We start from the raw sequence: 26957 nt of genomic DNA on the forward strand, positions 1-26957 counted from the left end.
TGTCTCATGAAAGGAAACCGTGCTTGCTTCCCAAATTGACATGCAGGGCATACATGACCAAAATCATTATACTTGAATTTGGGTAATCCAAGTACTACTTCTTTCTGCTACATAGATTTCAGATTTTGTACATTGACATGTCCAATCCACTTGTGCCAAATCTCTACATCCCGAATGGCACTCTCATCATGTGCAAACATGGCTGCCTTGAGTCCCGGAATGGTCGCATCCAATGTAAACATCCTACCATCCCGTCTGCCCTTGGCAATTAACTTGCAGCCATTTCCATACTCCTCAATGAAACACCCATCTTTGTTGAACCTCACTTGCAAATTATGTTCTGCCATTTGACCCACAGACAACACATTCTTTGTTATGGTTGGTACATGTAATACATCATGCAGCCTTTCTTCTTGCCATCAGGCATCATAAGAGGAACAATCCCTTTATGCTTTATGTCATGTTGGGTGTCATCCCCAGTACATACATGACCATGTGTACCTGCAACCATCTCATCAAACCACTCTCCATGCGGGATCATGTGGTTTGACGCTCCAGAGTCAATGTACCATTTGTCATCTCTATCATGTCTCGATGCATTTTTAGATACATGCTGCATGGCAAAGAGTCTATCAACTGGCTCATCATGAGCACCACTGGAAGATGCATAGTGCCCATGTTGTCTGCCCTTTGCCTTCATATCTCCCTGCTTCTTGTAATAATCCTTTGCAATATGCCCATACTGGCCACAATAATGGCAGTCCTTGTCCCTGTTGGACTGAGCAGACGACTGCCATGAACCAGAACCACCACCTCTACCTCGGGGTGATCTCCCCCTACCTCTAAACCCACCAAATCCATGCTGGCCTTGTGTATTTGCACCATGCCAATTACTCTGCTACTGATACAGTGTCTCTACTCTGAGATGCACTAGAACCTGTATTCAAACCAAGTTTGACTTCCTCATGCAGCAACAAAGCAACTAGCTCTTCCCAGCTAGGGGGCTCTTCTCTGACAGAAATGGAAGTGTCAAAAGCTTTGTACTCTTTGCCTAAGCCATTCAAAGCAACAGCAATCATATCATCTTCTGATACACTTGAGCCAATATTAGCAAGTTGATCAGCTATGGTCTTAATCTCCATGGTATACGTCTGGATGCTCTTGCCATTCCTAGACATGTTGTTGAAATGTTGTTTTAACTGGATCTTTCTTGCATGTGTCATGGTTCCATAATTTTTCATCAGTATGTCCCAAGCATCCTTCGGAGTCTCACATCCAGTGATTTGAATTACCATAGCATCAGATATACATAAGGAAAACCAATGCATCACCTTGCATGCTCTTTCATTTCATAGCCTGTAGGCTCTTTTCTGTTCATTTGTTGGATTGTGTGCAGGCAACTCAGGAGCAACTTCATCTCCTGTACATAAATCCCAATAACCTCTGCCAACCAGAAAGTTTTTCATTCTGAATTTCCATAATGTAAAGTTCTTATTATCCAACTTCTCTCCAACTATCTGAGTGATATTGTCAGTCCCATGTGCATTAGCCATGATGCAATAGACTGTCTATCAAGTGCCTGACTCCTTGCAGTCCAATAAGTATGACTGACTAAGTTCAGTCCGTAACAGTTTATGACAGTTTTCTGCACTAAATTGCAGAAAAAAACCAGGGTATTTCAGCCCACTGACACCCCAAAACAACCCACAAACAGGTGGTCTCAACTGTAGATATAATTGTCAATACATAAGCTATGTGTTTGCTTCAGCTTAATCTTCTGTAACTTCACTCCCAGGGTACATACATGCAGTCTGAAAACTGTAAACTGTGAGTAACCAGCAGCAATTTCAAGTCCAAAACTGAGTGGTAATCATGTCATACATGTTCTAAAATCTCCGAGATAGCTGCTAGTACATTTGGCAGTCAAGACATGATCATAAGGGCACAGAACAGTGCATAACCAGCACATACAAGTGTCAACAAATTCAGTTGCAGGTTGCAGTCAACCAGAATTTAGCATACCAAGCTCCAAGCAGCTCCAAAATTTCTTTTGACCATGTCATACATTTACTTTGTAGTGGCAAGTTCAATACATGAGCATCTGAGTAGGCATAGACAACCTGTCTTCATTGACCAATGGCATAAACCTCATGAGCTGTTTGTAATTAACCAGGACAGTGTAACTGCATTTATCTCAGCTTCAAAATTCAGTTTTCAATGATGCTCATTGCTTGCTTCAATTCTCCATGCATTCAGCATGTATAGGCCAGTTCATATAGATGATGGAACCCCCAAGATGACCTGTATTGCTTCAGTAATGCACGATACTTGTCATTGACTGTGTATGACAGTTTTCAACCTATCAATGATTTTCAGATCTGAGTATTCTAAGCAAAAGATCTCAGCTCCAAGACATTTGATCCAATGTATACATGCTTTGACACATTCTTGTGCTCCAAAGATGCCTTTTGAGTGTAGTACAAGGCTCATGTGTGTCAGTAATGACTGAATGCATGCTGTCCATTCATGTTTATAGCAGTTCAGAAATGATTACAAGTCTGTGTCTGTCACTCTAGCTCATAACAAAGCTCTCACACAAGCATTTACTTCTTGCACACTTCAAATACCTTCAATAGTGAGCATACATTCTCTATGAACCTTGTCCAGGTGCCCCACTAAAGATTGACAGGTTGCTGTCCACTCAGATCAGTAGGCGCGCAGATCACGCAGAATTCCTGGCCTTGTTTCCAGCTGGTCCTCCTCATCATGAGGCTCAATGACCACTTGCAGATGCTCAAAGATGCCCACCAAGGCTCCCAGGAAGACCTCAACCACAATGATAAAGCATGGAGTCCAAGATGAGCAAATGCATACCTTGACAGAGTAATGGCAGCCTATTCCTCTTTTCAAAAGACCATGTTCTTCAGCTTCTTCAAGTCTTCTTGACTTCCTCCTACTCCACAGATCTCAACCTGGCAATGCTCTGATATCATGTTCAAAGAGAAGAGAGAGATAGGGAAAACACCATATCCATGAGCCTTCAGGCTCTCAGGCTCATTCCTTCATTTCCACACACTAAACTGAAAAGCACACACACTCTACAAGATAAAGTGACCTAGTGTAAATGTAGACTAGACGGACATGTCACTAACTGACTACTAACCCGACTTATTTAATGTAGTCACATGTAGACAGCTGTACACACTAACTGTCATAGATGTCGGTCATAGATGAAGACACACTGACGGTGAGCTTGATTTCTAACAGCTAGGGGAGGTTAGGTAGTATTATAATGCAAACTCGATTATAGAGATAGATGACTCGTTTTTGTACTCCTTTGAGTATTTAAACACGTTGGATCTTGGAGGTGGATTTTCTCCTCATTTATTGTTGCTAAAGGTAAATGCACATGTTATTTGCTTAGAAACCTAGACCCAGGAAGGGGTTTATATAATGGTACACAGTTGATCTATAAGGCCTTTAATAGAAAGATGATAGATACTGAGATAATAACGAGGGAAAATATGGATGAACGAGTTTTTATTCCTAGGATTACTTTTATTTCCAATGCAGCGCAACTACCATTTACTATGAGATAGAGGTAGTTTTCCATTCGATTGGCATTCACTTGATGATCAATAAGTCATAGGGGTAGACTCTAGGGCTTTATCTAAAAGCCCCAATATTTATGCATGGTCAATTGTATGTTGCATTTACAAGGGTGAGATCTTTGCATGGTGTGAAAGTCGTTACTATTGAAAGAGTCAAAAAATGGAATATAAATAATCTTATTCCTTATGTACCTTCTCTAGAAAAAGCTATGAATGCAAGAGGTTGCCCTTAGTTGAGTTATGGGGACAAAAGATTAGGAATCAAAATGGAATTCTAGCTCAAGTAGCGGGATCATATTGGATTCAACTAAATGTTGGAGATGAAAAGGAAAAAGGTGCATGGAACTTTTAGGTGAAATGAAATTGCATTCAAACATCATTAACAAATGAAATGAGATTTTAAAAAAAAAGAGGCACATGATGGAGAAAATCATGGAGACAGAGGCCATAGCCATCGAGCATGAATTTTAGTGCCATTGTGGTGGGATTGTCATTATGATGAGAATCTTGAAAATCTACCTCCAAAATCCAAGCCTTGATGAGAGGGAGAACACACTAATATAATTCTTGTTGAGTGTGATGAAGAAATTTGAAATTCGTTAGTACTCTCTCCTCCCTTGTCTCTCTCTCCTCAATAGCCATCTCTTGCATAGTGGTTGTTTTTCTACATGTATTGATGCATATCTCATTAAAAATGTGTAGAAAGGGAGTGGGGATTGAGAGGATGGTTCAAGATCAATGTGCTAGAGCGAAATGGATCTAAGAGAACATGTTAGTGGTAGTAAAGGTGTCAGAAGTAGTCTTCTTGTTCCTACGCTCTTAGGAATTACAAGAAACATGGTTGTATCAAGTGAGTGAGCATAATTATTGCATAGTTTATAGAAGTGATGGAATCATTTGTTCATATTGATTCTTTTATGATGTATTTTTTGCTTGTTTGGGGTGCGCATCAAAAATTTTGATAAATATTATACTTTTTTATATAAAACATAAGAAATATGCTAACATATCAAAATAGGCATAAAATTTGAAACATAAATAGAAAATTTAAGGCATGCATGTAATATTATTTAAGAGAATATTTTCAAATATTTTTGGCTATTGATTAAATTTCATGTTGAATAATGTGTTATACAAGTTTGGTAGCATGAGAGTAATCTCAATCCCACCCCATTATGGTGGTTTAAAGTATGTTTGTGTAGCATGTGCATAAAAAGAGCATGAAAATGGAATATAAGTGGGAGGATTATGCCAAAAAACATAAAATCTTTCCACATTTCACATAAGAACACATGAAAATAATTCATCTCTATATATTAAGCTTTATGTGGGATCGAAAGTTTTACACACACCCTTTAAAGAAAGAGCATTAAGGTTTTATTTGTCGGTTTCTTTCTTAAGAATCTTTAGAGACGATCATGTGCTTCTTTTAAACTATTGGTAGCATAAGATTGGTTTTCTCAATAGAAATAATGTTATGCTATAGTTCCACACACAATAGGACTACATGCATGGAAAGTAAAAGGTTGTTTGTGTATCTACACTATTGTTTAATTAAAGCATGTTTGAGCACTATATTATACACTTTGCATTCTATGTGGCATGATCATATAAGAATGCATTACAACTCTCTTTTTTTTAATCAAGTGTGTAAGGACCTCCAAGCCATTAGTCTAGGAGTGATAAATTTTATTTGGGGCCTTAGCGAGGATGAGTGAAGTGTATGCGTGTAACGATTTATGTGAAAGATGGGGATGGTCATGTACTTAAATCCCTATATCGTGACACCTACAATTAAGAGCCATAGTAGCCTATTTGCTATAAGGTGCCCAAAGTTGTGATATAGTGAGTTGTTCATAAATCTATTTGGGAAACCTCCTTTCATGGGGGGCACCTCAAGAGAGGGTAATTATTAGGACTATAATAGTGCAATATCAACAATTGGTCCTTCTTATAGCCAATTGCTCATGGTTGTAGGGCTATTGAGGATTGGTGTCTGAATGTGAGGCCTTAGTGAGCTCTAGGTGTGAGAAAGAGCTTATGTCGGGCCTAATTTAGTCCCAACAAGTGGTGCATTTTTCAAGGGTCCTTTAGGATTTCCGATAAGGGCCTAAGACTTAGGATGCCCTTTCAGTCAAAAGTGAAGAGAGGGTTTGTAAGGCTGGATCAAGTGAGAAAGGGAGAAATCTCTTATATTCAATAAGAGGAGCACGAGGAAAGACTAAGGAAACTAGTGTAGATATTATGTAAGTACTCCTTAGATAAAAGTAATCCCATTTCATTAAAAGTTAAGGCTGTAATTGCCCACCGTGTTAAGAAAATTTTACCTCTTTCACCCACACCGATCACATTACACCTCCTAGTCTATGGTTTAGTGGTAAATTAATTACACTTAGTGGTATTTCCAGTAGTACAAACCCTCCCCCTATGCCTATTGTGATAGCTCCACCTCCATCATTGATCCCTACTCAAGCAATTCAAATTCCAGCTGGAACAATGGCTCTACTTGCTTTAGGGTATCTACATCCAATTTTCAATGGGCGACCCAATGAGGATGTATAGTTGCACTTTGGATTTCCAAAAGCTTAATAGGAGGTAGCTCATCACATGATAATTTTTAGCATCACATGAAAGGGAAATGCAATGAAGTGGTATTACCGACTTGCACCATACTCAATAACCACTATACATGTGTATGCCTCTTTCTATAGGGAGAACATCCCAAAAAAGAGATGCACAATATTGGTTGTGAGTTTAAACTTGACAAGAGTTTAATGAGACTATGAGAGCATGCTTATAGAAGCTTTAGGAGGGATTTTGTTGCTTGGATACTTCCATTCCTTTGCCTCTTGTAACAAAATTGCACTTCTTTTTGAGAGGGCTAGACTTTACAATCCAACTTCATCTTAGTAATGCAAATCTTCCTTACCTGGATACAACTATATCACTTCTGCACAAGCATCAAATCACCAATTCAAGTTGTCTGTGTGGTAGGAGGAAAACCCTTCCAAATTTCTAAAGTAGTGCAATACCTGATGTTAATGGATTATAACATGTTATAGGCTTTTCCAACAAGTAACTACAGTTTGCAAGTTCATGGACCCTTGAATTATGAGTCGGTGTTGTTGCATGTGTCTGTTATATCTAATCCCATGCAATCTATATCAACCCCTATGAGTGTACTATTGTTTTCTCAAAGTATATAAAACTATAAAGTAGGTTAAAAATGTAAAATGTAAAATGTTTCCCCCTACTATACAATAGAAGATGCTTTATTGCACACGTTTTAGATAAGTATACTTGTGAAAATTGTGTTGTGAAGAATACTTAATCCACCAACTACTCAAAACAAACTGGCATAAGCATGTTCAACACTTATTACTCAAGAATCGTGATTCAATTTAGCAATACCACAAATCCTAGCAATGGAGCTCTCATGCGTCTACCTAACAAGGAGTTCTTTTAGCAATGCTAAGTATCATGGTGATGCATCCCTTATAGTAGCCAAGAAACAAGAACAATATCAAGAATAGGAGCTCTTAAGCAAAGGAGATGCCCTAAGGAATGGGAGTGTGAGAGGGGGTAACAACTTACCCTTTATACCTAATAGTAGACTTACAACATTATTCACTTACATAGCTTACACTTGTGTGTGTGTGTGTGTGTGTGTGTGTGCATGGTGTGTGTATGTAACACTTTGTACTGCAAACAGTAAAGCAAAGAGCTATTTTAGAGAGAGAAAAACACCAAATTTATATTGATATCTACAAAAGGCCAAATCAATCTATGAGACAAAAATAGATCCATTTGGGATTTAGTGAACTATCATGTTTCTCAAATAAAATAAGAAACAATAATTTGAGAGAAAACATCTAGCTAGGAAACAACAAAGCACTAAAAATATATGAAATTTGATACAATGTGGAACTAATATGACATGTAAGAAAAAGGAGGATTAGTATCATCCCATAATATCTCCCATGGGTCTTTTCAACATAGATTAGTTGAAGCATCAATATAGGGTTGCTCAATGGCATGCTAGTACCTTTTGTATCCTCCAACGGTGCCTAAAGCAAGGATGTGGACCAATGGCTAAGGGCAGTGCACTCTACATGTCTGTATGGCTCCAAGGCAACTCCTTATGGTGGAACCACAAGTCAATCTAGAGTGTGCTATGAAGTCCCATGTGTGGCTATAGCTATGAAAAAGACTAGGATATGTTCTTGTGTCATATGGTGCCTCCCTCAAAACTATAGGATGTGCACTTTATATTAGCATAGCTCTCAAGAGAAAGAGTCCAAGGCAACGCTAATATGGGATATCCATCACCCTAGATAGTATTCCAAACAGGTCTCTGATCTCATAGTACACTGGGCACATGCATATGCAATGCTCATTAGTCTCCAGCTCAAGCTTGCAAAGCGAGCAAATCAAGTCCTCTAAGTGAAGGGAATATGTTCATTAGCGACTACTCTCCATTTACCACTCTTTGCTATAAACAACAAAGGGGGGGAGAGAGATCATGTCATAGATAGTCAAAAGAGAGTTTTTATCTTTGTATATGTATTTGGAGTGAGTGTGTGTGTGTGTGTGTGTGTGTGTGTGTGTGTTGAAAACCAATATTTTAGTTCTAAAAAAGAGACTGCACTAGTTTTATACTAAAATAACTATAAAAAGATATGATTAAAGAAGACAAGTAAGCCTCTATTTGACACGATCATCCTACAATCCATAACTTAAGCATGTAACCAATATATATGATTTAAAAAAGGCAAGTAAACATATTTTCCACAATCAACTATAGTTATATATACACATACACAAATTCTTTTGCAAATTCTAATGATAGAGAGAGAGAGAGAGAGAGAGAGAAACAAACAAAAAGTTGTATTTACATCCTTTTAGATGCCCCAAAGGCATATAGAAGACATCTCAACATTTTAGTTACAATCCACTTCAAGTTGCCATTAGCACAAAAAGGAATACACCTTTATTATCATTTGTAGAAAAACGAGACGAACTACGAAAGCTATAAAAGTTGTTAAATATATCATAATCCTAAAGCAACTCAGTACTCAAGCTTTCTAAAATCCTTTATGATGGATGCGACACCTCAATAAATTACTCATTTGCACTCTTTTCTAGCTTCTTTCATCTTGCCAATTTCACTTGGTCATACTTTGAGCTATGCTGGAGTAAGTTGGCCACATCAAATCCCTTGAAACATTTTGATTACTTTAATACTTCCTTGCTAGTAATATTCCATGATACCATCTAGACCTTTTTTCTTCTAGAGTTGGTTAGCATCGATGCACGCATCTCTAAAGAGGGGAGACTAATAGCACAGGAACACCTGACATAGGTAAGCCCTTTTTCCTCTTCCCAAACCTTCAAGTCTCTCTCCTCTTTCTCAAGATTCACGAGAAAAGTGTGCACATTTTCCTTTTGTGAAACAAGTTGACATTCCCCCTCCAAATTTCCCACAATTTGTAAGGGTGTGAATGGTTTTCCCCTACTACTATGATCCCTTTCTATTTCTAGCAAGGCATCCCTTTCTTCCAGCAAAGTTTGCAATGTCCAACATAACATGATAGAGCTATATCAAATCAAAATACACTAATTGACTAGATTAAAGGACAATGCTACCTCAAAGGCCACACATCATGACTTCTATGTCACAAGTATCACATGACAACAATGTGCTATGGCATCACCAACATTGACACTCTTGATTGCACAATGTTATTTTGTCTTCCTCATATAAGCTCAATAGCAATAGTAACTAGCTTTAAAAGATTATGAAAGTCCAAAAATCCCTTCTCTGAACACCTGAGGGCGACCGGTTCACTTAGTAAGAAAGGCGTGGTTAGACAAGTTCAAGATGCCCCTATTCCATTTTCTAATTTGCCCACATTTCAAAACACTTTCTTTTGTCATGCAAGGACAATGGCAATGCCATGCAAATCATTCTTATAGTGCAGACACTAAAGAGAGATCCAAGATGTCAAGGAGATATCTACCTATTTCATAAGGGAAGTTGACTAGCTCCTAATTAAGGAAGGTGCCTTTGGTAGGCTGTGTAGGACACACAGGTTCTTAGTTGTCAAAGTCTTGGATCCCTAGAACCTACTTAATTCCTCATTTTCCTCTGGGGGTTCAAAATTACATCCCTAGAAGCTACTTCATTTGTTATTCTCCTTATATTCAGAAGCCAAACAGTCTTGGGGCAATGACCATTCATGCGGAGTAATAATAAGAGCAAGCACTTTGTTGTCCTTGCATATACCTACTGAAATAAATGGATGTGCCATAATATCCAATTTCAACGCATGGAAATAAGAATGGCAAGAAAAGACAAGTGCACTGCGACTGATATAAGAAACCACAACCCAGAGATTCATGATATGAGACAATCACACAAAAAAGAGAATCCATCGAGTGCCATTCCAAATCAAGCCTCAGTTCCAAATCCAAGTCCATCAAACAGTGCATAAGTAACTGCTGCTACACAAGACATAATAACAAGAGTGTTAACAGGCAAGCAAAAGTTTGAGTGTCCCTTATTAATCATCTAGACTCGCAACTTACACACTTATTTATTAGGAGTCTAATACATCTGGGATCACATCACTTGAGACAGAACTGGTAGCCAATACTAAGCCCGTCTCAAAAACAACTGAACAATGAGGTGGATACAATCAGAAAACCCTACAAGATAGTCCACAGTGAACACGTCCTTTCAAAATCACTTGGCTCGCAACTCGCACATTTGTTTATCAGGAGTCTTATACAGCTGGGATCACATCACTTGAGACAGGACTGGTGACCCGTCTCAAAAACAACTGAACAACAGTGAGGAGGATACATTCAGAAAACTCTTACAAGATTGCCCACAGTGAGCAGTAGTTTGCATACAACACTCATGGACACCAACAAGTATGAACAAATGATTAAATTTCTGCATCATATGCAGACTAACAAGGAGCATTAATGAACGATTCCATCTTCGCACCGTAATGCAAACTAACAAGACACAAGATAAGTATTAGCATGCTCATGGACATTGAAGAGCATGAATGAATGACAAGATTCCCACAAACTCCTGTACATGCAACGTGTACCGAAGACCATCATTTAAGAAGTCTGTCTCCCCAGGATTGCATTCACAGAGAGAATCGACAAGGCATGCTTTTGCTAGCTTGTTAACCCCTTTCGTAGAAAACCCTTAAACATGCAAAAATGTTTTAATGGAACCTGTAATTTTGTTGATGAAACAATCTCTGATTTGCAAGAAATTATACAGTCCATAGTAAAAAAGAGCTTGTATGGTTCATTCCATTGGCACCAGGCTGATCAATCTTGACTCCCACCAAATGATAAAAGGACACTGGATACAGAAGTATGCCTACTTCAGGGAAAATGGAGGCAGAAATTTCCAGGACCCTAGATATCCCATGTATTGGTCAGCACGGTTCATTTACATGTCGAGGGTTTCCAATACTACTTCCCTTTGAGCTAAACTATGTTTGATCAGAGAGCATTCATGAAAAAAATTAACTGCCTAAGCCTCATACTTCACATCCATAAGAAGCTTGTAATGGGCAACAAGCAGACTTGATCGGAGATGTTGCATTGAATTGCAATAGCTAGGAAAACTGGCCCTCCTTACTCAACTTCAACGGTGGAATTCCGGAAATCTGCCAGGAAGCTTTACACAGCCCCCATAATCTTTCAATAGAGACGGACATGAAAAATCCACAGATGACAAATGCTATTGCCCACATCTCACTGGCAGTCTGCCAAGAAACCATCTCAGAGTGTGACACATGCTTAAACCATTTTGCTCACTCCTCATTGTCTACACCCCATTCCTCTGTTTCATCGCCCCCATTGACAAGGACCTCACTCTCTGCAGAAGGCTCTTCGTATTCATGGCCATTGACTAGCACTTCACCACCATCCTCTTGAACAAAGTCTTCTGCAACCTCAACCTTCCATAACAAAAGAAACATGTCACTAAAAGGGAAGAGAACAAGATCTATCAAAACTAGCACACATTGAAACCATCATCTCCAGACCTCATGAAGAGAATCCCCGTTCTCGGCAGGTGCCTCTCCATTCATATGCAGGGCCTTCAATTCACTAACTAGGTCAACTTTCACATTACCAGCATGATTCACATATTCACTTGCTGGAAGAAGATTTTCTCTGTCAAGATCCAAACCCACAGAATGTGTTACTCACTAGTTAAGGAACCAAGTAATTTCATGCAAAAAAGACACAACAGATACATATGTAGAACCTGAGAGGTTTCATGTGAGATTCCGCCTCCAATGCCCAATGCCAGTCTGGAAAAAGATTTGGATATTCTTCTGGATCCGCCAAAGATTCAGCGGCCTTCTGATTGATCTGGCATGTCGCATAACTCGTGTTTAAACATCACTACAATGCTTTTGTTTAACCATTAGTACAAGAAAAGCACATAAAGCTACACATTTGATGTTGTTTCCTTTTTCCACAGACCTTCTTGAGATCATTGCGCCAAAGTTTGACGATTTCTGAGACCTTACTGGGTAAATATGCTCTAGCCATGAAGGCAGCTTCAGGGATGCGGTTACTGGATAGCAGTTTAAAAAGACATCAAATTTGGATGAGTCTTTGGAGTAAAGAAGGTAGCAGCAGTAATGTTTCTCAAACATTGACTTCTAGCTACTGTTCCTGTCAACTTGCAAGCAATCAGCGACATTTTGAACTGAAATTTTTCAAGTGACATATCTTCACATTCAACCGTTACCTTAATTTATCCACCTACTTCTATTTTCTAAATGTCATAAAGAACCTTGAATCTGGCAGACTTCAGTTTGTTTGAAAGGTTCCTTTCCGTGAAAACTGAGAACACGAAAACTCACCTTTCCACAAGGAGTTGTATACAATCCTCCAGCTGTCCAAGCATAAAAAGGCAAACAAAGGCAACATTATTTTTCCCATTTTTCCTGGCCAAAGCGGCCAACTTTTTCATTCCTGAGGAATTTCCAAGAGACGAATACAGCAACAACAATCCACTTAGATCTTCTGCACGTGTCAAGCACTCTTCGGCAACATCCAGCTGCAAAATACAAGTTTTCTGGTCAACACCACAGAGCAAAAGCAACAGCATTGAGTTGGCCAACAAAACTTTCAAATACTTTAGTCCACTCCCCCAGACCCAAAGAGAAACATGAAACTACAAGTAAAAGCAAGAGTTTCAAATATAGAATGAGAAAACAGCTTGTAGTATACAACACCCCTTAGATCATATCAAATATAGCAGTCAATATCCCTACTCCTCATATCAGCATTGATAAAAATTAGCTTACAAACATTTCCATGATTTCAAAATTGATGACAAAGTCAAAACTCTTTTAGATTTCCATGAAAGTAGTAAGTACTGAAGTTCAAAACTCCACTTCCTGAATGACTTGTTCTAGCATTCAGCAGGCTGATAAAACTAGACATCTCCTTTCGTGCACTCTAGTCTAGTTCCAGAATCAAGTAGCAATAGACCTGATTAAACTCTCACTTTGCAAAACAGGCTTCTTCAAAGAACTAGCTCACCTATTTCCCCATGATTCTGGAATGCTAGCATTTAGTAGGACAGACAGCACACTGCATACCTTTCCAGCAGACATTGCCAACTCTCCAAGCTGCTTCCATTTGGACTCGCTTTGAGACTCCTCTGCAATGGCCTGTAATTATAGGCCACAGTTCATACATACAGAAAATCGGCAAAAACAACATTTTGGACAGCACAACTTTTTATCAAAACAACAGCAGCATCTGAAAGCAGTTTTATCAACTAATTTCAATTGATGCAAAAGTGCTTTCACATAATGCCAACACCACCTTTCGGAGGTGGTTGGCATTAATATTGAAACTGACCTTAGCAACTTCTAATCTTCCAAGCTGAACTGCAAGGTCAAACTTGTAATCAGGATCTGTCACAATCGCAAGGGCTTCTTCTAACATGTTACGTGACTCAAGGAATCGAGCAACACTGCAGTAAGATTAGTGCAAACATTCAGAACTGGCATGTGTAGTAGTTATGACAAAGGCCTTCTTTAGTCCAATTCGCATGCAACACAACCATGTCTTAAACAAAACAGTAACACGGGCTGATTTTTAGCATCTCCAAGCACTAGTAAGTTGGTCCTTGGACATGAACAGGTACATGACAGCCTCTTAGCCTGGATGCATGACATTTTCCATGATAAAAACCTCCAAGTCAGGTGACAAACAACCTTCAAACCTTTACTCCAAATACCGAATAGAACAAAGCAATTGAACATGGTACTGTTGTACAGCTGCAATACTGTAGACTGAAAACAGTGACTATGAGAAAGCTGAAAAGAGAAAGACCTAAAGCGGATGAGGCAGGCTCCATCAAGGTCTGCAGGCTGTCAAGTCGTAGGGAGTCATGAAGAATTAAAATATAAAACCTATCATTACTTACCCTCCTTTTCATAACCTTTCATTTATCATAGCAATCCCTAAATACCAAAGAAAAATCAGACATAACAATCATTTGCAATCTTAGGAATTTATCAGGGACTAATCTTTCCTCGGAGGGTCACTCATAAATATGTATGCATAAGCCATGAATTCAAAAAAAAACGATTTTCAAATTACCATTTTTACACATTTTTAGATACAAAAGGGTGCCATATAAAGGTTTATTTACAGATGTGAGTAGAAAACGGGTGTTTTTATTTAGGAAAAATTCATAGACAAGGGTATTCTTAAATAGGTCTTGAGTGCACGTCATATGGAGATTTACATATATTGACCTGGCTTGGCTAAAGAGGCAATGCTGCCACCTAGGCTAACTGTGCAATTGCTCTGTCTGTTTTACGAAAAAGCAAGTGCACTATCTGCATTTGCCACCTGATCTGGTGAATTGGCCATCCAACAGCAACACCAACACTTGGTCATCCTACCTGCCTATTTTGGTGGCCTTGGTAAGCCAGTGACCATTATGGGAGTGACAAACAGGTTAATATTAGACTAAAAACAGACAGGTCTTGTTTACTAAATTCTGTACACAAAACTTTATGAGCAAGCAGTCAGGAGGTGGTTAGATAAAGCTTCCAAACCCCACCCCAAAAAAAAAAAACACATCAGGCATGCATGTAAAAGCCTCATCGCAGTAACCGTCACCTGTTATACTGTTCTTTTGGTATTGTAGGCAACACTTCTTCAGCTCTCTCCATGTCGCCTCTCATAACAAGTGTCTTGTACTCAATCAGACTCAGCAACAAAGTATAACTCATAATGCTGCAACATCAAACAAGCGGCAATAGCCAAGTAGTTGTTACTATTTAAAGTAAAATAAAATGATCCCAATAGTTGGTGTTGGTGTGAAGGAAAGGACAGAGTAAATACTCACTTAAACTCCTTGTCAATTAGGTAGACTCTACTCTGACTGGCAAGATACCCAAGCAAATACATGGGCCGATCCAAGTGGTACATAGTGGTGACCTGCAATTGCATAAATAAACAGATATTTCAAGCCCAAAAAGTACAACAAGAAAACCAAGTTCATATATTAAAACACGCTGTTTTTTCGGTTCTCACCTCCCCCCCAACACAGTAATTCAGACGCCATGCTGAGTTGTTGTATATGAAACAATCACCAACCCATATACCCGTTCGAACTCGCTCTGGAATTTCATGTAGAAGCTCAAAAGCATCCTCCACTCCTTGCTCATCCATAGGCTTGCCTGCCTCTAAAAATGCTGCAACTGCATCTCTCTGTGATAATGATAAGATGCATTTGAACCAAACATACCAAATGTCCAATCAGGCACAGCATCTATCTAGATGCATTTGCAACATATTTCACAATAACTGTTTTGACTGAAACTTCAAATCTGATAAAGGAAACAGAACACTACACTTAACGTACATTGTACTTCAGAATGTAAAAACAATTGTCACTGGAGATTGTAACCAAATCCCCACTGTCAGCCCAATAGATATCCTGCAGTGACATCCCAAATAAAGGATCTTCAATCAGAGCAAAATAGAGTTTCTCTGCCACACTTCATCGAACTAGAGCTTCTTGTCACCTCTGAAGGCCTAGATCCTTGCTAAATATTGCTTCACACTCTCAGCAGTTATCCCATTGGTTAATAAGTACAATGAATCATAAAACCATATAAATGCAGCACTATTTCATCACCACGTCATTACAATTTCAGCCTATCCTGTGAAGAACGTTCCAGATGAAACACACCTTCACAGTGACATCTATCCGTCGAATCACCCGACATTCTGCCCAATCATAGAAGCATACAAACTCATTTGAGCGAACAGCAAGCAGAGCTCCTCCGTAGATACCTTCTGCAGAAAATGTGGGCCTGATACTTTTTCTTTCCTACAGACAAAAGGAAAGAATCCTTAAACCTTTACCTCCTCAGACAACTTCACTTTAATAAATCCTCTTTCAATCAATTCAAGGTAGATTTAAGTGTCATCACAAGCTGATGCCCACGTATTTCTATCCACATTATGCAAGCACTGGCCCTTTTTATCCCATAAACATAAAAACTAACAGAAAGGCAGTAAAAAGGTCTAGAGATTTGCAAAGACAAGATATCGATTCTACTCATAAAGCCATAAAACTTGTAGAACAGCACACATTAAAGCAGAGATAAATGACAACCTGTAAAGCAACTGAATGTAAAGAATCATTAACTTGACAATCAACTTTCATTGTTTTAGATTAGGGTCTAATGCATATTACATAAGATCTTCAAGAGATAAGAGTGTATGACCGGTCATACTTGAAAGGGGGTGAACATATCTGCAGGCATCTAATACACCATATTATTGCATTATGAAACCTTTTCCACAATACCTGAAATGACTTGCTGAAAATTTTGATCTTGGAAGTACTTTCCCGCACTGCATACTCACCATCCACAGACCACACAAACTCTAGAGCAGAACCAAATGATCGGTTTCTCCATGCAAGCGCAGTGTAAATAATGTACTCCCCATCTCCGCAGACTACCACAAACCTCCCATTTGGATTATGCTTCAAACTCTGTAAAAGATTGCATGATACCAAGTTCTATCAACATGGTGCTCAAAATAGAACAAAGCTCGAGCACAGTAACCACATAAGAGAGTTGGCTTGAATTTGATACATTAGGAAGACAGCTTATAAATGCAAATGATAAAGCACACACTTGTGGATAAAGGTCACAACTTCCAAGCTCCTTCACAGCCAGAGGTAATCTCTCTCCATCTGCTACCTGCAAAACACAGTCTAAATCTGCTCAGATGAAGGGACACCTAATTTACTGTCGTGAGCGAACTTTGCAAATTCTGCATAAACAGCACGGCTCTCTGGAAATGGTTCTTATTTCCTGGACCGGGACAGGAGTTGTATTCTTCTTCTATGGTGAAATAAAATACACAGTTTGAAGAAAGTGATGTATGGTTGATTCTTCTATGAAGAACACATATTATATTGCTCTTCTAGCATACAGTATGTCCATACCTCTTCTGCACCAACCGATTTGATATTTACAGTTTGAATTTCATTGTGCTTTGCCCAGATTATTTTTCCACTGTTGTCCATGCTTGCTACCGGCTCCTCTCTACCTATCTTGATCATTATTGTGCCTTCATCATATCCAATGGCAATCCTGAATCACCAAGAAATGGCAAACCTATCAATGGTTTCTGTACCTGTTTGTGCAAATGAAATTAGTAAGCTATCAAACGGCACAGATTTAAACCTGTTAGAGCCTTTCAAATAGCCGATGGTCCAAACACGTTCAAGACCATAATTCAGGGTATTTTCCAGCCTGTAACCAAGATAAACAACAAAACAGATTTAGCACACTCGAAAAATCCAAGCAACCTTACAGCCTAAAATTTTCTGAAGTATGTAACCTTGTAAACTGCCCCAGACAGCTCTATTCAGACTAAAGAAACAAGAACCAACAGACCATGACTGACATGACCTAGAATCACCTTTTGAATAGGGAGCAATTGGAAACATTCAGACTAAAAAGCACATTTGGGTCCTCACGTTTGACCAGAACTGACAAAATGGATTTCAACACAAGGTGAAATCTTAATTGTAGAGTAAAAACGACTTGAGAAAACTGTGTCCAAACCCCGTTACAAAGTGAGACATTCTTGTGCAGAAGATGTTGAATCCAAGGACAGCAGTGTTATGGCCACTAGTATGAACAAGTCATGATGCAACGCTATCAACTGCTGCCAATGGATGCCCCTTCCTGCCCCCTACAGTTAATTTACAACATTGTTTGGAAAAAAACAAAAAACAAAAAATACATCCCCACTTTAGCCTCATTTCCCCTGACAAACACCAAAATAACAATGGACACCAGGTTTGCAGCAGGAGCATGAACGTTACATGACACAACAAAACGAGATAAAGTACTAGCACAACCAGAACAGTTCCAAAAAAGAGGATTGGCAATTTGTCACATCTTACCGTTGGAATTCTTTAGTATGATGGCTACAACAGGCAAGTCAGAAATCGAAGTGCTCTTTGGTGAATTGGAGTCAGTATTTACATGACAAAAATGTCTGGTGAAAGTTTACTTGGGAGCAAGCTTTATTACCTTAACTTAGATTCTGTAAGCACATTGTCTTATTTTAGTTACTTGAAAACTGAGGTAATTCAAAACTGAGAATCCTTCTGAAGACCCTTACAACAAGGATATAGAATGGCTATAACCAACAAGATAGTAATATGTTTCTGGCCAAAGCTAGAAAATTCCTATCTCCACCACCATACAAGTATGGTTACCTTAAAACCCATGTGCCAAAAGGCTATGAAAAGTGCAAAATTTTGTGCGCCACTACACTGCACTATTCACAACCACAAATGCACTACCAGCTTCCTTGGGAAGTAAAGTCTAGACAGTCTATATCTTGGAAAAAGGTTGCAATTTGATAAGCTTAATCACAGTTACTGAGCAGAAAAAGCTTTGGACATAGAAAAGCAGTAAGATAGGATAGGTCCCACCCCTACAGGCTGCATGTTATTCATAGGCTCCTTCTATAGAAGATACTTGGCAATCACTTGCAGATTCCTCGACCAATGAAATCAAAGAAAACAAAAACCATATAATGCAGAGTTTCTCCTCTAAGGAAGGCTTACGTCACCTTAACCACAGAGTCTCAATCCCAGAAACCAAAGATGAAGGCAAGAAAACACACCAATGATGAAGACAAACGACCTAAAGGCAACACATCAGATCATTACAGTAAAAGAACCTAGGAATAGCCTACAGCAGTAAGGTGGGATAGGTCCCACCACTGCAGGTTATTCCTAGGCACCTTCATTATAAGATACTTGGCAATCACTACCAGATTCCTCGAACAATGAAAACAAAGAAAACAGAAACCATCAATTGCAGAGGTTCTCCTCTAAGGAAAATTTACATCACCTTGACCACATAGAACGAAGGCAGGAAAGAGACCAATCATGAAGATGAACAGCCTAAAGACAACTAATCAGATGACCACAGTAAAAGAAGCTAGGAATAGCCTCAATTCCAGAATGCAAAGCCTGGGAAACACTATGGATGAAGGTGCAATTCATGGATGGCTCTTGTACAGCTCCCCTATGAAATACAAGGCTTGCAGAAGGCTGGCATGATGACAGAAAGGGCAGGATGAGAGCAAGTCCATGATGATTCTGATGCAAACATTAGCCCTGGAAAAGATATGTTATCAGCCTGGGCCCTTTGAAAAAAATGTTTCCAGCATTACTCTATTTTGTCTCTGCGCTCCTTACTTTCCAACTTTTACTTTGGCATGGGTCTCACAACATGTGGATCCAAAACCAAATACAGATACATACTCCTGGCGTCTGAGGCATGAGGTCTAGCACATTGAGAGTCCAGAAATGTTTCAAATCAAAAGAGCACATTTTCAGTTGCACTTTGATGCATCTTAAAACTCACTTTTGCGAAATATCAGAAGCAAAATACAAGTGGATAGTCTGCAAGTGCAACAACAGAACTGCTCTAGTCACACACCCACCTTAATGCATCATCCACAAAAACCCTAAGCGAGCAGTGTCCATACATCAAAAACGAAAAGCAAATTAAGCAAGCGATAACACATCAATGCATATAAATGGATACTCCTTGGTCCAATCACTGCACCTCATAATCCAACAAGCCTGAGCAAGGAGCATGCTCCAGCCTCGGATTTCAAAAACCAGCATCCTGATCCAATAGCACTCAAGAGTGAGATTCCTACAACTGATGATAGGGGTCCTATTAATAGGGGTTCTTAACCTCCTGACGTCCTTGGCCTTATGAAATAACTTTTACCAAGGGTTCCATTTAACATTTCTAAGAACCAAATCCCAAAAACCATCTTATTCTATAATACAAGATTGGTATGTTGATCCTTGACATGTGGTGACACAATTCGTAAACCACCTTACATTCTTGACAACTCTTCTATCCTACACATGACTAATATTGCAACATGATTCCTAAAGCACCCTATACTCTGGACAGCTCTTGTATGCTACACATAGCTAATCTAGCCCTTGGCAACACAAAGCCAAGAAAATGCCAGCTGGTCAAATGCATCCTCAACAAAGGCCCAGTGATTATCTTTGTCATCAGAAGAACTGAGCAACTACTAGATATGACGCCCTTTAACCTGCAAAAGTGGGGCTTGCTACCAATAGGTACTGAACAACTATACCTGCTGAAGTATACTGTCACTCAAAGTCTCCACATATGATGACACACATTGTAAGCAACAGTCAACCACCTACTATGGACACCAATGCAGCTTGTTGCAGCTGACTAAACTGAAAACACATGAGTCCTTGAATCATATGGAGACTCTCCTTCAAGAACCAAAAGCTGGAACATCACCAACCTCTCCATATCCCATGGGCCCTGGGGTCTTATTGCTACAAGTTTGAAATTCTTGACTATATTGGCACTTGCGCATGTGAGGCCCACTTTGCAGCCACCATCAACTCATAGTTGTCTCCCTCAAAAGGGTTAGCCATACCTATGAGGGGCAAATGTGTCCCAAGCATTGGATACTAGTATAGTCCATACAAAGATATGAACAAGAATACTCAATCCATGGCAAGCTTTCAACTTTGTCAAAAGAGAGTCATTTTGCAATGCCCAAATGATTTTACAATGTCATCAAAATAACATATAATATGATGTTACTTTCTTCATAAGGATTTGTCGTTTTCATCTAAGGTGTTATTTTCTAAGTTTCCCAGGTAGCCACACTCCAGATAACCCAAGCTTGATGTGCAGACAAAAAGCCCACTAGCATACCAAACAGAAGAAAAATGGGCCTGAGCCTTGGATCTATATGAGACTATGGCTGAATGAAATCATTCTGTGCTCACATATTCTTTCACCAGAGAGACTAGCTAATTAAAAAAGCAATAAGTTCTTCCTTGTCACATTGATGATTATATAATCAGCAATCAAACCCAAAAGCTGATGCAAGAATCCACACAACCCTGGATCCAGGCCTTTACACAAGAACAATCTCCATTTGTAGTTACAGATATTCAGAATGATATCCCTTCAAGCGATGCAAAGTGTCGATATTTTGATTAAGCAAATGAGATAAAACATTTAGAACTATAACACAACAAAGAGCAAAGAACAAGACAATAAATTAATCCCCATTAAGCCACAAGCTAGGACCGAGTATACCCATGAACCAGTCACTGTCCCATGTATATGCACACAAGACTGTTATCCACATCAAACAGTAGCATATCTGCCCTTTTCATCCCAAATGAAAAGCTTAAATAGAAACCATTTACACTAACTAAAATATCTGTGTCACAGAAAGCAGCACATTGACATCATGAATGAAGAATCTATGTAGTGAAGTTGTCCTCTCCCAAAAAGGCTCCTATTCCTACCAGATTAGTTGTATCTAATTGTGAATAATTAAGCCACACAAGTTATAAATTCGTGCATTGGCATCTGAGTACATAGGAACCACATAGCCATCAGCATATGTTGGTGTATGGGGTGGGTCTTTTGGTTATAGTTGTTTTTCAAGTTTTGCAAGAATAGTGTAGCAACAATAAGGTACCCACTCAATTACTTAATACCATCTGCAAAATATTGGTCCTTACTTCACATATCACCTTTCAGTAAAGTTGTAAATCTTGCACTATATTGACTCTTGTACAACTTTGTACGTCAAAATCACCATGCCGCAAGATGTTCACATAGCAAACACACACTTGACACAATGAAGCAAGGACATATGATCCATAACTGTGATCTTACAATTTACTACCCAAAACAAACATCAAAAAGAAAAGAACTACTTTCATAAGTATGAGATAATTGGACCATAGAGTTAAGGAGAATCATGAAATGGAACAGTGTGCAGGAAAACAATTCACCTGTATGTAGTTGCATGCCAGATGCGTACTGTGCCATCCTCTGAACCAGTAATAATAATAGGAAGCTCAGGGTGGAAGCATACAGCTGAGACATTATGTGTATGCCCCTCAAGAGTCTGTACACAGCTCTTTGTTTGGTAGTCCCATACCTGGTCAAAAAGAAGTAACAATAATGACAAGTTAAGGCTACCTTCAATACTATTACATTAAAAAGAATGAGGCAACTATGAAGCACCTTAGCTGTGTGATCATCTGAACCAGTTATCAAATAAGGTCGGTCACCTCCAGTAAAATAGTCGACACAATTTACACCTTTCATGTGAGCTTCCAAAGTGAAGTTTGGCTCAGGGGATCCCAAATTCCAAATCTACCAGGGCAAGAAAGCACATTAACATCGTGGATCTCCTGTTGTCCTTATGTACTGAGCCACCACAAAGTAACAAATTTACCTTGATAGTTCGATCAAGAGAGGCACTCGCAAATGTATTTGTGTCTTTGGGATTGAAGGCAACTTGCATCACATAATGTGAATGGCCTTCAAAGATCTGAGTGCATGTCCACCCCTTATCCCAGTCCCAAAGTTTGATCAACATGTCATCAGAAGATGACAGGACATATGGCAAGGTGGGATGCACAGCCACACACCTAATGTAGTCGGTGTGAGCTTCAAAGGTCTTGACCTTATCCATTGTGTTATAGTTGTAGACTCGAATATTCATATCATCTGCTCCAGCCACGATCCATTGTTTACGAGGAATAAACTTCGCTGATCTCACTGTAAACCCGAAAACCATAATAGTATTAGATGCTACGCAGCTGTTAATGAGACCTCGCTGGAAAGTTGAGATTATTGTGGCCAACCCTAACCACACACATCCAATAGAAACAGTCACCTGGGAGTTCTGTCACTTCGAATGATTTGACAAGGCTCTGCAGCATGCAACTAAACACATGAGCACCTTCAAACACAGATAAATTTTGTAAGCTAAATTCATGAAGAGCTTAATCACCTGGGACTGGTGGTTCCAGATATAAACACTCCCAGTGTATAAACTTGCAAGTATCCTGTCCACGTAAATGTTTTCTCATGTTAGAGATCAACTCAAGAAGACAGCTTAGTGAAGACAACTTCCAAAATAATTAATCCAAAGAGGCAGGGTACCATGGTTCTGTCGGGTGTAGGTCTACGGACTTCACTCGATCCGATCTCTGTGCAAATTTACGCTGTGAAAAACAAAATTCAAACGAATATGAGAGAGAATTTTTTGTATGTCTCGCTTTTAGCTAAAAGGCTTTGCAGAATAAAAACACAATGACAAAAGGGTAAAAGCAACTACCTTAATCTCCAATCTTGAAGGCTGCGGCCATAAAACAACCAAAAGTTGGTCAGATCACTTAGTAGACATGTTTTAACACACACGTTCTGGAAATTTTTCTAGATGCCACAAGTGAAAAACCTTTCAAGCACTCTTATCAATTGAACCAGTTTGGATCAAGCCATGGGACAGAACATCATAATAATAATGAGTAAAATTAAACATTCAAGGAGAAACTTCCTAAGCCGAACAGGCATGTTTCAGTTGCTACAGGGGTATAAGTGATGACAAAAACTGTCATACTTGTTAATGTGATGAAAAGAGATGCAAATTTACCGTATTAACATGGGATACCTACAAGCTTAAGGCTTTGTTATTGTCAACTGAACCTGTGGTCTACAAAAGAGCAACATGGGATCCTTTCATAGGGGGAAAGTTGTCAACTTATGCCACAAAAAGTCGATAGCAGTATATTTCAGTCATCTTCATATCCTCCACGTTGCCGGTTCACATAGGCAAATTAAAATAGGGTTTCTTGCATCTATATGTCTGCAGGATATGTCTCGATATATTGAAATCGACACCACATGACAGAAGAAAGATTTGTAGACAGTCTTGTAACATGATAACTACTCATGATCGTTACACCTTCGCACCTCACCTTGCAATACCACAATTGCTTATACTTTCATACCTTGCCAGCTTAAGAAAAATGGAAGTCATATCAAGTGCATGATTCCTAGAGACTTAAACTCATCAGGCATCAAAATATTCAGAGGATTGCAATCCATGTCAAAAACCCCTTTCTGAGGATGATATAAACTTTTGATTGAGATTGCTGATGGTGATGATGGTAATGATGGAAAGGAAAGATTCTCCCTTTTCTGCCTGCCTATAATTGCCCAACAGATGGTCCCAAAATAATTAGCTGATGCTCATTTTTAGAACACAACATGCTATAGCTGGCCAAAAAGACCCTGCAAATACTATTGAGCTAGCCTTGTTGCCGTACATCAGGAGCCTTGTAATTTTACTGAAGCTTATTCACATAGTTTAACACGTCTTACCAGGTCTCCTACTTTTGGATCTGCTGATCAATGTGTTAAAGATATAGCTGTTATTCACTAGGAGAATTATTAGTTTTTCACACAAAGAAAGCAGGAGGAAGTGGGAAACAATGCTACATAGAATTGCATTCTGGCGAGTTGTGCCCTTCCAATATAGGCAAAATCACGAAGGTCTTCAATTTTGATGTGATCCACCATTGGAGTAGAATCTAAGCACATGACTCCAGCCTAATTATGCGATTGCCCGGAAATATATATCTCATATCTGATCACAGGCTAACAGCCAATCAGATCAGTTAATTACAGCACTCTTGCAGATCCTTTACCATCCCTCGCAAACGGCTTGCATAATCACAGCAGATGATCGAGCTCGCCAACCATTTCTAGGCGAATCCACCAAATAAGGATTTTACCACTCAAAACGACAACCATGCGGATTGATGTTGCAAAATGCATCCCCGTCTAGGGTTTATTGAGACAATGAGACGGAGACAAACAACATTCAGGGAAACGCACAGCCGACCAACGCTTGATCGGAGGAGCTACTCCAACAAATAGAATGTCTAAGGAAATGAAAGAAGGTTGAGAACCGCAAAGAGGGCGATCAGAATGTACCATTGTGAAGAGAGTAGGGAGGAGCGCTCAGGTGGAGGCAACGAGCGCCAGTCCTGCGAGCTCCAACAGCAGATCCAGGTGTAGATCCCGGTGGATCTAATATGTGTGCGTTCCGGCTATGGCGAGCTCGAGCTCGAGCTAGTTCCCTTTTTTTGGTGATATGATGATGCTTTTGGCGAAGAAGGCCCCGAAAACACATGCAGTAAACCGTGTGGTCTGGTTAAAGGCCGGTCAGGACTCAGGTTATTGAACGCATTAAGCCTTCTTACTACTTGTTTACAGTTTACTAGATTTATTATTATTATTCCTCTCACTTGCTCACTAAGTTATCATTTGGGTAAGAGGACCCCGCACCATATATCAGCCAACTCAATTTTATGTTGTCCAGGAGCAAATTTGGTTGAGCCTGCGACATTTAGAGATGTGGGGGCACTATTATGAGGAGTGCTTGAGGGCGACATATAAGGAGGGAGCTACATAAACAAAGGGGGGAAATTGATATTGTGCGACAATGGTTAAGGTGTAGAGATATGACTCAGGGAATATACATGCATTGTGGGGGCATTGTGGGGGATGAGAAATGGCATGAATCAAGTTGCCTAAGAAGATGAAGAATCTGACATTGTCAATGTGTATGTATATACTACTTGCAAGGAGAGGAAAGAATTATGGCATGAGTCAGGAAATTAGCGAATTGGAGAAAGGCAAGCGTGTCCTTTAATAGGAGGCTAATACTTCATATGCATGGCATTTTGCATGTCTTCATTAAAAGCATTGAATTAAAACAACTTAAAGAGAACCCGGTTGCTTTGCAATGAGGTGATTAGTTCTCAGGTCACATGTCATACTAGGGTAGCACAACAATGCTAAATATGTCTCTGCAGAGCCTGTACAAGGATGGGAGCAATACAAATATGCAAGCCCTAGATAGAGCATAGGCTAGAATTAGTAAGGTGACACATGGAAGGACAATGCCTTTATTATATTAACCTATTTGACTATAAGCCTATTAAAGCATAGAAGAGTTTGGGTTAAAGGAAGTCTCTAGGAGACAATGGAGTCACTACTAAATGCATGTTACACTTATGGGCTGATATTGGGTAATTAGTAACTAAATAGGTGAATAAATATTGGCAATAAAGATATCTTCCTATCTCATAGAAGAGGAGCATCATTAGTCTCATCCCTAAACAAAAGCAATGCTCAAGACTCGATCACTAGATTGATGGGGATTGTATACCATATACAAGGTATTTACAAAGACGCTTGCAAACAGGCTATTTTCCATTCTACAAAAAAATGAGTGAGCACTAGTATGGTTTCATCAAGGGCAAATCACAAGTACATAGTGTATTCAATGCAAGTGCAGCTATCGATTGGGCTAAAGCATCAAAACAAAAATTGCTTTTTCTATAGCTAGACATAGAAAAAGCATTTGATATATTTGAATGGGTTGTGATGTTAAAGATGGGACTTGATGACAAATTTGCTATCTTGCCATATTCATTGGCAAAGGAAGCAATTGCCCAAAATTCTAACAATGGAAGATTGTAAGATCCTTTTGGGGTGCAAAGAGGAGCAAGGCATGACTACCCTCTAAACCCTTTACTTTTTGTGATGAGTGCACATCCTCTTTTAACCTAGTTGAATGCAATGGTAGAAAATGGGCAATTCAATGGAATTAAATTTAAATGCAAGCAACTATCGCAACAAGGATTTGTGGATGATATTTTCATGATGTTGGAAGTAATTATTAATAATTAGAGCTTAATGGGGGCTGCCACATGGCACACCCCGATGAGCCTAAATGGCAACCATATGTCAACCCCCAAACCTTTCATTTATATGTATTATAGATTATAGATTATAGATTATACATAGATGTAGATTATAG

At 39.2% G+C, this 26957-nt stretch overlaps 1 protein-coding gene across 1 annotated transcript; it reads right to left on the bottom strand.

The window, feature by feature from the left end:
* Positions 1 to 10871: 10871 nt before the first annotated feature.
* Positions 10872 to 25261, bottom strand: LOC148034547 (coatomer subunit beta'-1-like). Its single transcript, XM_087679484.1, has 24 exons — positions 25064 to 25261; positions 23403 to 23423; positions 23228 to 23289; positions 23076 to 23130; positions 22959 to 22995; positions 22515 to 22840; positions 22301 to 22432; positions 22066 to 22214; positions 17396 to 17464; positions 17155 to 17302; positions 16841 to 16906; positions 16507 to 16695; positions 15883 to 16023; positions 15553 to 15627; positions 15222 to 15398; positions 15034 to 15125; positions 14805 to 14921; positions 13530 to 13644; positions 13265 to 13336; positions 12521 to 12717; positions 12135 to 12228; positions 11914 to 12020; positions 11690 to 11819; positions 10872 to 11602 (listed from the first exon to the last, which is right to left on the bottom strand). Exons 1-24 carry the CDS (start codon positions 25064 to 25066, stop codon positions 11456 to 11458), a joined length of 2721 nt encoding a protein of 906 aa, XP_087535610.1. The 5' UTR covers positions 25067 to 25261; the 3' UTR covers positions 10872 to 11455.
* Positions 25262 to 26957: the final 1696 nt, after the last annotated feature.

This window comes from Lygodium microphyllum, chromosome 6 (genome assembly GCF_053477565.2).
Source record: "Lygodium microphyllum isolate KBCC chromosome 6, Lygodium_microphyllum_v1.1.10, whole genome shotgun sequence".
NCBI classification, from domain to species: Eukaryota; Viridiplantae; Streptophyta; class Polypodiopsida; order Schizaeales; family Lygodiaceae; genus Lygodium; species Lygodium microphyllum.